The 12,576-nt window shown below is 46.1% G+C and overlaps 1 protein-coding gene across 1 annotated transcript in view; it reads right to left on the bottom strand.

Moving 5' to 3' along the window:
* Positions 1-532: 532 nt before the first annotated feature.
* The window catches only part of SCML4 (Scm polycomb group protein like 4), a 36,515-nt gene continuing 24,471 nt past the window's right edge, over positions 533-12,576 (bottom strand). The window contains exons 4-7 of the mRNA XM_028494723.2: positions 9,849-9,968; positions 8,824-8,887; positions 6,721-6,866; positions 533-4,230 (exon numbers count right to left, since the gene is read on the bottom strand). Coding sequence (XP_028350524.1) covers positions 4,105-4,230; positions 6,721-6,866; positions 8,824-8,887; positions 9,849-9,968 — 456 coding nt within the window. The 3' untranslated portion in view covers positions 533-4,104. The remainder of the gene's footprint in view (positions 4,231-6,720; positions 6,867-8,823; positions 8,888-9,848; positions 9,969-12,576) is intronic.

Raw genomic sequence — 12,576 nt, 5'->3', positions numbered from 1 at the left:
GCTTCTCAGCACAGTCATCTCATGCCACGGGGAACATGGCACGTGGCAAGACCACAGCAGAGCCGGGCAGCTACCTAGTTCTTGGAGTGAGTTTGTAACAAAAAATAAACCACGCCCACGGACAAGTGTTCAGCCCTCTCCTTAACAAAATATTGCAGTTTTGAGAAATCATCTCCTTCTTCCCAGTTGCCTGTCTTGTTATCTGAGGTTTAAGGAAAAAAAACATGAGTCCCATCTCCTCCTCCTCCTCTTAAGCCCATTGGAGAAGAGTTGAAAAAGCACCGGATCAGAGCAAATGTCACACAGCACTCACCTCCCACTCACACGTATGGAAACCTGGCTAGTTCTTTAGAAAGAAAGCAGAGTATCTCCATCTTTCAAGACCTTCTGACAATGACTAAATTCAAGTCCCTGGTCACTTCTGGACACTTCCAATCATCTTCAGAGCTATGACAAAATTCTCCTAAAACAATCTCAGAAAGTAATAAAAAACATACTTTTAATTTAAAAAAAAATAAGAAATCTTCCATATAGCACATAAATACAAAAATAGGTTATTGCAGCTTAAAGGGTTGGGCCTGTTAGAAGAGGTGCTCTCTTATCGTCTTCCTAGCACAGTTATTTTTGTCTTCCCTTCTTTACTGTTTCCTTCTCACGCAGTATTCCTCCCCAGTGTATTTTAATATCCTATTTGGTTTTCCTGAGGAGCTCCCCACTCCTTTCTCCTGCTGTAAAGGAAAATACGAAGCAGCCCTGCTGCAGGGAAATGATGGAAGCGCGGTATAGCTCCGGTGAGCACTAAACCAGCTCACTGGGCTCCCTGGCGAGGCCTGTCCCCTTAGTCACACGGAGCAGAGCCTGGGCTGGCTTGGTGAGTCCAGTTAGCACCTGACCTGGGCAGGCCCAGAACCCCAGCACTGTCCCCCAGCTGCCTCCAGGGCGCACCCTGCTGGTGTTAGAGGGGATACTTGGCAGTAACAGCTTAGAGAGGGTTCTGCCTCAGGGCTACAAAGCTGGGAAGGCATTTGAAACCAAGCAAATGCAAAAGCTGATACACTCGAAGCCACTTTCAAAGGCTCTTCCCACTACAGTGTCAGGAAACACACACACACACACACACACACACACACACACACACACACACACGACAAAATGCACTTCTTTTACCTGAAGTCTTCACAAAGGGAATAATGTGCCTCATAAAATATTTTAAATGCCTTAAGCAATAGAACTGTCTCTAGATTTTTTTTTAAGTGTTTAACAAACAAGTGTAATTGGAAATGTTTGGAACATGAACACACATACACACACACTAATTTGAAATTATGCAAAACTATATCATTGTTTACCACAACCTGGAGCAAGTCTACTGCCATGGAATAACAAGTAACACATCTGTACAAGTTCAAGGGCCCCCAGATAAGCTCCTATTCAGATGAGAATGACACACGTGGCATGACTCTGTAAGGTCCGTTTAGAGGAGATGGCCTGGCATGTTTTACATTTGCTAAGCTATTTAGCTGCCTTGTTTGACAAGATTTTTGAAAGGGGTGAAAATTAATTTAATTGCAGTATTGTAACAATAATTTGGTCGGCTAACTGCATTTCAGTGCAAAAACAGGCAAGGAAGAATTTCCTCCTTAGGTTATTCTCTGATGTGGCAGCATTCATTTCAAGAGTAATGAGATTTTTAAAAAGTCAAACCTTAAATATCATGGTTTCAGCAATCTGTCCTGCTTAAAGTTTAATGCAAAATGAGATAGCATCTCTGTGAGAGCAGTTCCACATGAACGTGGACCCAGTTTTCTCCTAGACTTGAGATGGGAAAATCTCTCTCCCCTGAAAACTGCTCCGAGTATCTCCTTGACATTGTTTGCAGATGATTTTGATTTGGCGGCACCAATGTTGATGTGTTTGTACCGAGGGAGGCACTGCTAAGAATGGTAGAAAGTTTTGAAAATCTCTATATGAGGTATACGTTGATGCAAGAGGCACCACAAGTTTCAGAGGATTGAGCAAAAATGGTGGAGTGAGGAACATAGGCTGTCGTGGGATTTTCTGGATCTCACTGTTTTCACACCGGCCGTTCTGAATATATACACTATCCGTGGTCTTTTGAGGACAACTATCTATCTCCAGATCAGCAGTGAGCACTTCACGATTTACAAACTTTGAGGGACAGAGTCAATTTATTGTTTCAAAATCTTGAAGACGCTGTCCCAAGGCCTGATTCAGGGTAGTTTTGTCAGGTGCCAGGACCAACAGACATTCGGCTCTTCCACAGCCTGATAACTCAAGCTCAGTTCCATGGGCAGTTTTAGGACACTCTGCTGTATCCCTTTTCTGTCACGCTTTAAGTCCGCCACCATTTGCGTGTCTAAAAAGGATTTTGCTCTGATGTGCTTTCTCAAATACCACTCATCAAAGTGGGTCTAAGAGCATGGCATGGAATGTTTCTTATGATCCTCATCCAAGTTCTAACTGATTTATAGAGGATCAATATACAAATCTACCCAGGGCTGCCCTCAAGTTTGTACAGGTCTTGTCCTGCACAAGGTCACCTGGTGGAGGGGTGAGAAGGCTGCAATCCCACCCTGCTCCACTCACCGGCCAAGACGCCCGTCCAGGCTGCATCCCGAGGATGGTGTGCCTTTTCTGATTTACATTTGGGCCAAGGGAGGCCCTGAGTGGCCCTTGATCTTCCCCCTCCCAGAGATCACAAAGTCTAGTATTCATCTCCTCCCTTAAAACACTACGGATGTTTTTTAAGGAAGAGGACATGCCCACGGCAAAGGCAAATTCATTTTGAGGATATGTTTCCTATTCAGTGAGAGAGGAAGGAAAAAAGAGACAGGGAGAGAGAGAAAGGAAAAGGATAAAAAGAAGAATGGAGACAAGGCTGCCTTTCTGCCTAGTACATTGTGGATTCATTGTCCGTCCCTGGACACAGCTGCAAAAGGGTAGAAATCAGTTTTTTTCTATTACTCCACGGTGAGAAAGGAAAACCTATTTGTAAATTGAATTAAACCCAATAAGAGCATGTCTGTGTACATGCTATTATTAAAATTAGCCACACATACAACTATATAATCCCACGATGTAACTAGAAATCAACACTCTCCCATTTCAAAGCTTAGTAGAGACATCTTTCTTCTTTTTTAAAGAAACACCATGACTAAATGTCACTAAGCTCTCCAGCATGCCAATACATCGACACCTCCGTAATGACTCTGGAAGGGAAGGAACTCCAAAGCCCCATCTGGGAAGAACGTGCTTCCAAATTCTTGACTTTGCTGCTGGTGCACCTCAGTCCGTCAGTAATGATTGGATATGAACTAGAACCTTCTAGAAGATGGTTTCTTCCCAAGTTGCAATCTGTGGTGCTGACTGTGGAATAAATTCCCTGTGTCTGTGTAGGCTAGGTCTTGTTCACAGAAACCCTAATCCATCCACTGGGTATTGAATATCAGGCTGCTGAAGTGAGGGTCCCGAAAATACATTAGCAGTCTGCCCTCTAGTGGGGCAACACAGTACTTCAGATAACTAGGACTAGAAAAGATTTTTTTTTCCTTCTCTTTCAGCGAGCAAAAGAATTCAAGTTTTCCAGATAGTGCAAGGTGAGGTATTTATCCTCAGAAGACAGCTTCCAGAGCTGAATTAAGCAAGACTCACAATGATAGGGTCCCCAAGTCAGAGCTAAAGACAGGTAGTGCTGCGGTGGGTGTCCCCGCAGAGCCTGCAGGGACAAAGGTTCTTCTCACATCCTTGGACGTCTCCAGTGTCCTCCTTGGGTGATAGCATTCAGTTCCCCACACTCTCATTATAAAAACAGTACCCACCCTAAGAGCAACCAACCTACCAGAAATGTTAAAAATAACAGGCTTCTTTGTAATTTTCTGGCAAATCATTAACACAGAAGAACCTTTCAAAAGGGCCATGTTGAATTTTTTAAAAGGTCAAGATGCACGAGTTTTATAAAAAGACCAAGTCTTTGTGGCTGTTCTTTTTCAGGAGAGAATCTTTGTGATGGTGGCAAATGTTGGTAAGGCAGAAGATGATCTGGAGGTCTGTTGTCTGGATTTTGCTTCTATCTTTTAAACACCTTCAGAACTTGGCTTGCTTCAGTTTATCAATATGGTAGCAGAGTTTCAGTGCAGGTCCCAGCTTTAGGCCCAAGTATTTCATGATCATGTCACTCCTCAGCAACAGGAGGGCATTGCCATCAATCTCCTGGTGGAACAGAATCAGAAAAAAGAAAACCCAGAAAGTGGTCAAAGTAATCAAATAGTGGCCACAGTCAGAGTATGGTCAGGGAATAAAGTAAGGGAATATGGATTTACTTAGATGCATATTCTCTTAGTCCCAAGGCAAGACCTTAAGAAAATAAACGAAAGCCTACAAATACTATGTGCTCCTCTTCCCATATTCTCCCTGGGGTCATTTGATACACTGGATCTTTCATCTTCCTGCTCGTCTCTCCTGATTGAAGGAATCTAACATAATCCCAGCCATACTCCCAATATCCCACATATGTTTATCTCTTCATCCAATCTAGGGCTAAACAAGCAAGAAGTGTTCAATGGACTGAATGTGCCCCCCCTCCCACCTCCCCAAATTCATATGCTGAAATCCTAACCTCCAAGTGGTGGTATTTGGAGGTGAGACTTTGGGAAGTAATTAGGTCATGAGGGTGGAGCCCTCGTGAATGGGATTAGTGTCCTCATGCAATGGGAAGACAGCAGTCCGAAACCTGGAAGAAGGGTCTCACCAAAAGCAGACCTTGAAGGCAACCTGATCTTGGACTTCCAGCATCCAGAACTGAGAAATAAATCGCTGTTGTTCATAAGCCAGCCAGTCCGTGGTGCTTTGTTACAGCAGCCTGGACTGACTAAGGCAAAGTATCATCCCATTAGACCCTGAAACTAGTAGTTACCTTTCCATTCCAGGTGCTGGTATAAGGCCCTGACCTCCATCCATCATCCTAATCTCTGGTTTCTTTTCGTGGGACACTCACCTGCCTTTCGCTGATTACCAAATTGCTAATAACACTCTGTAAGGGATTTCAGGTGTTTTTTGGCCCTGTCAATAATACTAGGTGGCATACAACTAAATAATGCACCTGCTTCATCTGAGGGTTTAGCACAAATCATTACTAAGGGAATGCCAATCCTCTGAGGTCCTGATATTGCTCCCATTTGTCTCTGAAAATGGTAACCCTCCAGACTGCATGTTGAATTCACGAACTTAGTAAGGCTGGGTTTCCTCCTTCACCTATGGTGCTATTTTCAGACTACTAGAGACAAAGGGTAGAGATTTGGGGTGCTCAGGTGGGGAGAAGTGGCACAGTACAGGACTCATAGAGCAGCCCCTCTCATTCCTCTATCCAGCCAGCCACTCAGCCAGCACTGAGGAAGCACCTACTCTACGTCACTCAGAGCTCATCTGTGGGCCCTCCCAGGGGCCTCATTGACGAATGTTCTCTCTTTCCCCCACCTCCTAGACTTCCACTGCCTCCTGTCATGCAGGAAGGAAGCCAGAGTCCTCCCACCCAGATCTGTCTAAACATAACCCCTCTGCAGTCCTTGCTCTCAAGGCCCCACTGTTAGCTGAGGTCAAATATATCCCTAATAAAATATGAGTGTTGGATTAGATGATGATCCTCCTCAGGTCTGAGTGTATGATTTCTATGATCTTCAGTTCAAATAAAATGAAAGACAGGGAGGGAAAAAATAATGGTAACTCTGGTAGACAGAAGAACGTTCCCTCTCCTCCCCACAAGATGTCTACGTCCTAATCCCTGAAACCTGTGAATATGTTAGGTTACCTGGCAAAGGGGAATTAAGGCTGCAGATGGAATTAAGGCTCCTAATCAGCTGCCTTTAAAATAGGAAACGTATCCTGGATTATTGGGGAAGGAGGAGACAGTGCAATCACAGGGCCCTTCGAAGTGGAAGAAGGAATCAGAAGAAAAAACCAAAGAGTTGGCAGCCTGGGAAGCACTCAGCTTGATGTTGTTGGCTCTGAGGATGAGGATAGCGAGGTAGGAGCCAAGAATGAGGGTGGATCTCAATGCTGAAAAGGCAAGGAAATGAATTCTCCCTAGAGCATCCAGAAAGAATGTCAGCCCCACCGACACCTTGGTCTTAGCCTGGTGAGACCCCTGTCAGACTCCTGACCCAATGAACTGTAATATAATAAACTTGTGTGGTTTTAAGCTACTACGTTTGTGGTAAAGGGTTATAGCAACAATCAATAACTGACATAGTAAGCTTGGCAGGTAAAGTACTAATTCTTACCTTTTTAAAAAAATAACCATCTTTATATATTTTAGAATCTCCTAAATAATTATGCGAATATGTAGATGGCCTGCTAACCAAAGGCCATCTACGAACCAGGTGCTGTGCTGAACACTTTATGTGCATTTTCTCATTTAATCCTCAAAGCAGCTTAGGAGTAGGCACTGTCTGTTGGCATATTGTAGGTGTGCTATAAATGTTTGTTTATGCACAGACAGACGGATGGATGGGCAGGAACACAGGCACTCCTGATAAAGGCCAAAGTGAGGGAACGGATGGGACAAACAAAACTAGGTGGTTGTTCCGCTCTGAGAACGCGGTGGTTCCATCTGGCCTCCCTTGAATGGTGCCCCCGGGCATAGTGCAGAGCCCCCCCGCAGCCCCGCAGCTCCCTGACCGCCCCCAGGCCCACCACTGTGCGTACATGCTTCCGGAAGAGCTCCACGTGGGGCCCCAGAGCCTGCGGGTCTGCGTCTTTCACGAACCAGACCACATCCTCCACGGACCAGGTAGAGGGGTTCCTGCTCCTTGGCCGCCGGGTGTCCTGCCTGTCCAGAGAAGGGCTTGAGGCTGGAAGGTAGAGCACAGAGAGGGAGGCCATGAGACAGCGGGCCTCGGGCGTTGGCACCTACCTGGTGCCGCCTGTCCCCACCTGGCCCTCGAGTCCAAGGCGGAGGCCCGAGTGACCTCCTGCGACAGAGAAAGGCCAGGAGTGTCTGCTCTTGGCAGGAGCCTGGAGCACCAGAGGCCACTCCTAAGGGCAGCAGCCTCCCCCTCTATACAGACGTTCTCTGCTCTCCCAGGGAATAGAGCATTGGAAAACGGATCTCCTCCAGCAGGTTGAAATGCTGACCCATATTAGAGTTTTAAAGACCCCTCCTGATCAGTCCTGTCTCAGTGGGCCCCGGGCCTGCTGTAACCAGGTTCCATGAAGCTCCAAATTGACCTCTGTAGTGCTGTGATGCCAAAACGACTTCAGGTCCTTTCCGCCTCCACCGGTGTCACCGTGAGACAAGAAGGACACGGCAGAATGGAGGGGCATTTTGTGCTTGTCCTGGGTCTCTGGTGCCACAATCTCAGAAGCCCTGTCTGTGAGAGGTCCATGCCCTGCTCCGCATGTGCAGAAAGAAGACTCACTGCCTACACTGAGCACCTCGCCAGCCCTCGGGTCTGTCAGAGCACTCACTCCAACCTCCCACTAGACGAGGGATTCCTTGACAACAGGAGCCTAATCCTGTGCCTGGTCCACAGCTGGTCCCTGGTCAGTGATTGTGGCATGAGTTGCATTGCTGCATAAATGCTTTTCCCACATGGCAGATTAAAAGGTGCAGGACATATGAAGGAGGAGAGAGTAGTGAATCAATATTTAGGGGGTGACTTGTTTTGTATGTCCCAAACGAATTCATCCTTTCCCTAGAACCAGCATCCCCTCCTATCTCTCATGTTTCTGAAACCTCAGTGATATCTCTACCTCCTGTCCTTTATTTGCTCCCCGCATTTAATTATTCTGAAGCTATTAGAAGGGTGCCTCTCACACTGGTCTCCTCTCTTCCATCCCTGCTGCCCCAATCCGGGAACTTCTTACCTGACCCTCTACAAAGGTTTTCTAGCAGATGTCCTCACCTCACGCTTTATTCCTTCTCGAGCAAAAACTGTCACAGCTTCACGCGCTCCCTAGTGCCCCTTGTGGATGCCCCTCGCCCGTGCACCAAGTCCGTACTCTAGCACAAGATCAAAGGCTCTCTTTGGTCTCAATAACATCTTTCCTGCCTGGATAGAGAGGAAGAGCTTTGGTGCCAGAGAAACTTAGGGACAAATCTGGAGCTGCCCGTCGCTAGCTGTAAAATGGCAATGCTCTCTGCCTGGAAGGGCAGGTGTGAGGATGGAAATGGGATTGGGGCTGGCCTTATGGCTCACCTGCATCAGGTGGTCCACAGAGGGAAGGAGGCACCCTGCCTGCCTTCCCTGCCCGCCTCCCCGCCCTTCTGCACGCCCCCATCTGGGCATACTGGTTCTGACCGAATGTTCCTCCAGCTTCCAGTCTCCACCTTAGCTAGTGCTTTTGCTTCTCTCTAGAAGGTGTTTACCTTCCCTCCTTTCCAAAGAAGCTCTACCAGCCATCAAAGCCCAGGTAGACCCCTTCACAGGCAGCATTTCCGTGTCCTGCCATCTGGATGTCATCTTCCTCTACCTTTAACTCCCAAATCTTTGTTTCTTCTTTTCTTAAAGATGCTTTCCACATCTGCCTTTTATTACCATTATGCATGTGCTTGCCTGTAACCTCCAGTTAGTTTTAATTTCTTGAGGATGATCTTTTTCATCTTCCCCCTGTTCCTCCACGGACATCTCCTGAGTGTCTCTTGTGTACCAGGTCCAGGGCAAAGTGTTTGGTGAAAAATGGGATCCTCTCATTACAGAGTTTATAATCATTGACTCTCCACAGCTCCATGCAAATATATTTGTAATATGGGTTCAATGAATGTAAAATGAATCAATATACTTCGCAGAAACAGCATAAGTAACTTACACAAAAGCTTTGTGCGAGTAATCCTTAATCCTATTTTCAGGCTCTGAACAATGAAGCAGCTTCCCTACAGAATAATTCTAAGTCAGAAGTTGAGAAGCCTTCACTTCCATTTTCCTTCTTTAATCTCAGGGTGCAGTGGTTTTCTGCTGTCTCCTTTTTTCGTCCTCTTTTCAATGTACTTAAGAAGTGCACAGTTCTCCAGTAGTGCTGAGAAAAGTACAGCATCACATTTGAAGTCTGTCCTAAATACATAATAGTTTGGTTGAGAATTGGATTTACTTTGAGATTTTCCCTGCCTTTTCCTTGTTGGACCTGGAAGGGTCCCCTAAGGTGATTTGGCACGGGCTAGAGCGGTGCATTTTGGCGGGAAACTGTTAATACACCCTAGGGCCATCTGAATGCTGATGCATGCTTATTAGAGATGATTTCACTGCATTTAAAGACATCTGCACTCAACATGGGGAAGAGGAACCACGGAAATCGCATTTGCCTTTGGAGCCTGCCCCATCGGAGCGTTGGCGATAATCAGGGTGATAATAGATGCTCTGATTACAAAGGCGGGAAGTCTTCAGTGCCAAGAATGATTTTAGAGTGATCAGAGCGGAGGTCAAATCTAATTTCCTGTGTTTGACAGGAAGGAAAACCACCAGACCGACTCACAACATCATCCATGGGAGCCTAAGGTCCTTTGAGCAAGGCCAGGGAAATACTTTCCCCATGAGCCACAGCCATGGAGTTGAGCAAGGTGGTCTGGCTTGTCTCTATGGAGAGGCTCTCCAGGTGATGAATGTGGAGAGGGGAAGTGGCTCCGCTCCTGGCACCTGGTACTAGCTGTGGGCATTTTCACTTTTGCTCTCTGAGGTGCCTCACAGTCATACAAGACAGCAGCGGGAAGCTGTCACACCTCGGGACCTGCTCAGGATCCAAAGCACATGAACTAGCTCTAGGAGAAAGAGAGGGAACTTTCTAGCAGGTCTGAAGAGCCTTTGCAATGGCCTGTGCTCACACAAAGATAATAAGCTCACTAGCCCCTCCAGCTGCTGCGAAGATGTCAGGAAGACAGATGGGTCTGGCCTGATACAGCCAGGCCAGGCAGATGTGACTGGACAGCAGTCAGACATGATAAAGGTGAAAATATCTTGCTCCTAAAGGAACAGAGCACGCAAAGCACTTGCCAAGCGCCTTTATGGGAGGTGGCATTCTCCAGCGCCGAGAACTTCATACGTGGTCAGGTCTGTTCCCTGGGCGATGCGGGAAACGTGTGTATGGTAAAACCCAGCTGTGAATGGATGTAGAATGAAGGATGGTGGTGGCTGTTTCTAACGCTGACCTCACATCCACCAGGAATAGACTGACTGTGAATCTGTCTAAAGCAACCCCGGATATCTTCACAGCCCGGGTACTCGTGCTGCTGCCTGTGAGCCGCTCTCTGTCTCACACAGACCCACAAGCACATGCATAATTTCCTTTTGTTCATTCATAATTCAGAGGAAACTTTTTAGCTAACAATAGAGTCATGTGGAAGAATGGAAAGAACCAGGAGCTGGGAGTCAGAAGCCCCTACCACCCACCCTCTGTGCAAGCATCTCTGTGCTTCTTTGGTGTGAAATAAGGAGTTGGGAAGGATCTCCAAGGTCCCTTCACTCCTCAGGCTGTCCCAGGCAACACGAGGAAGCTACTTTCTCACACATCTGAAGCCTCATCAGTGTGTCTGTGTGCAAAGCACAGTGAATGCAGAGCCAATGGCCAGGTTTTGAGCCCCTTCCTGGACCTGATCATTCTATTCTCTATGAGCCTCCGTTTCTTCATCTTGTTTCTCAAAAGTATTGTAGGAGTCAAGTGACTATATGGCTTTGGGCTGGAGCCTGACAAGAAGCATCTTGGAGGGAAGCCCATCAGTCTCCAAAAGGGGCACCCTCAGAATCATTTGTTTAACATTTGTTAACGTTTGCCTCTCTGGAATTGGAGGCTGTCAGCGAGCAGGGCCCACATCTGTCTTGCTAACAGCTCCATCCTTGGACCTCAGAAGAGGCCCTGGCATATTGCGCTCCATAAGTATCTGCTGGCCAGGACTGACCAACATCTCTTTGAGTCTTAGTTGCCTCACCTGTCAAACACCTACCATGTTGTGAGGATTAAATAGGATAAAGTGAAGCATTAAACGGTAAGAATTAATCAAAAGATAGTTGCTATTCTTATTATTATGTATCATTCCATAATGGCCAATAGATTTGTCTTCCTAAATTCTGTGGTCATCAGCTCACTTCCCTGTTCAGCCATGTCTGGTTTCCACAGAGTAAAGAAAGCCCATTCTGCTTGACTTGAACCCCAAATTTCCCAGCATGATTTCCCCTGGCGTCCCTGCACAAACTCTTCTCTTTCCTTGGAATGAATAAGCCATGCCGCACCTTCACTCATTCCCCGCCCCCCCACATCGAGGCCTGTCCCCATTCTTCTTTCTCTTGCTGAATTGTTCTCTATCCGTCACCCAAGACCATACCCTATGGAATCAAACTCCAACCCATGGAAAGCAGATGAGTGGTAATAACAATGTCAGAGTCACTTCAATTCTGAAGCTTGGACATACTTGTGGTTGGGAATTCTACAGCATCTCCTGTTAATGCAAATGTCAGGAAGCTTTTGTTATCCAAAACCTCTTTATAGTTCTTAGTGATTATGTCTTGGATGAGAGACAGAGGAGAGCTCTCAGATTTTCACCTGAGTATCAGCAAAAAACAGAGAAACGTGTCCTGTGAATACGTCCCTTCGGAGTCCACTGACGGGGCAATGGGCATGATATATCAAGACAGCAGGAGGGATTACAAACGGTGCTGCAAAAAATTTCCTTGCACATGGCTCTGAGGAAGTTTTTATAGGTTATGTTCCTAGAAGTATTATTGGGTCATAGGACATGAACATATTTAATGGAATATATACAGTAATTTGGGGAGCATTAGCACCATCATGATATTGGGTCAATTGATGGGTATAATTTAACTATTGATTTATTCATTTTTATGTCCTTTAATAATATTTTATAATTTTTTAAATAAAAGAGTTGCACATTTCAAAAAAACAAAAGCAAAAAACACAACAGGAGGCCAGGGTAGGTATTCACATGAGAGAGAGGACTGAGAAGTTTGTCATGTCAGCGATACCTACTGTCCTGTGCAGCCTCATGCCATTTTCTGGCTTCTGCGGTTTTAAACCATTTTGATTAGCACCATGGGGGAGAATCCATTTCTAGGTCCCTTCCAGGTTTATGACTTAGGTCAAACCTCCTTAAAGAGATATGGTTTCTTAATACCAACTGCTTTCACTTGGGATGCAATTTCAGAGCAATACTGAGCACTTCTTTGGGTGGAGGGAAAACTTAACAGCCCTCCAGAGGGCCTGCAGCCGGCACCTGGACTGGCAGCTAGGTGACAAATGGGTAAGGAGGCCAGGGGTTTTCTCTCCTACTTTAATATACTGCCACTCAATTCAGCATGGTTTATCTCCATGGTTTCCAAATGTGTTTAGCTGTGCAAACTTTGTTCAAACTACACAAATGTAGAACCCCACTCTTCAAATGTGAAGAGGCCCTGGTTAAAGAGGGCAGTGTTGGAGTACTATCTGCTCCCATTCCCTCTCTCCTATGCCCTAGAACCTCTGAGGGACCCCCTGAAGCCCATTTTGCATGGTTTGAAAATCCCTGGGATAATTTTGAAAGCCAGCTTTTGAGTCAGTTGAAGTCATATCCTGACTCAACAC

The sequence above is a fragment of the Physeter macrocephalus genome, chromosome 10, assembly GCF_002837175.3.
Source record: "Physeter macrocephalus isolate SW-GA chromosome 10, ASM283717v5, whole genome shotgun sequence".
Classification (NCBI taxonomy): domain Eukaryota; kingdom Metazoa; phylum Chordata; class Mammalia; order Artiodactyla; family Physeteridae; genus Physeter; species Physeter macrocephalus.
The sequence above is the reverse complement of the archived record's forward strand: the minus strand, read 5'-3'. Positions and strand labels throughout refer to the sequence as shown.